Source organism: Buceros rhinoceros, unplaced genomic scaffold, assembly GCF_000710305.1.
Source record: "Buceros rhinoceros silvestris isolate BGI_N320 unplaced genomic scaffold, ASM71030v1 scaffold235, whole genome shotgun sequence".
NCBI classification, from domain to species: domain Eukaryota; kingdom Metazoa; phylum Chordata; class Aves; order Bucerotiformes; family Bucerotidae; genus Buceros; species Buceros rhinoceros.
Window position 1 is genome coordinate 41,976 of NW_010412066.1, and position 521 is coordinate 42,496.

Sequence of the window (521 nt, forward strand, 5' to 3'; positions counted from 1 at the left end):
ATCTGCAGCTCCTTGCCCAGTGCCCGCCGCCTCCCACAGCCCTTTGTGGGCCTGTGCCCACAAAGCCCATGTCGTGCTGCGGGCTGCCGACAGGGCCCCATCCCCCTCCTGGAGTGGAGCATCCCTCTCCCACACAGCCCACGTCAGTGTGCAGAGATGGGAGAGAGCCCCAGTGTAGCGGCCCACCACCCCCTCCCAGCCAGGGTCTGGAGGCTCCAGCACCCGAGCAGAGCCCTTCTGTGCCCTGCACACACCTCTGGCAGGTGCTGTGAGGCAGAAGCAGCCACCCCAGTGCTGGCAGGGAGCCACCCAAGCCCACTGTAAGCCTCTGTCCTCTGCTGCAGGGTGACAGCGGGGGGCCCCTTGTCTGCGAGGACAACTATGCGGACTGCTACTGGCTGGTGGGGGTGACGAGCTGGGGGATCGGCTGTGCCCGCGCACGAAGGCCCGGCATCTACAGCTCCACCCAGCGCTTCTACAACTGGATCCTGGTGCAGATGGGGTCGCACCCCACCGCGACC

At 67.0% G+C, this 521-nt stretch overlaps 1 protein-coding gene across 1 annotated transcript in view; it reads left to right on the forward strand.

Moving 5' to 3' along the window:
* LOC104493513 overlaps positions 1 to 521 on the forward strand; it is a 6,575-nt gene that overhangs the window by 5,059 nt on the left and 995 nt on the right. Inside the window, exon 7 of the mRNA XM_010136210.1 lies at positions 345 to 502. Within this exon, the coding sequence (XP_010134512.1) occupies positions 345 to 502 (158 nt within the window). The remainder of the gene's footprint in view (positions 1 to 344; positions 503 to 521) is intronic.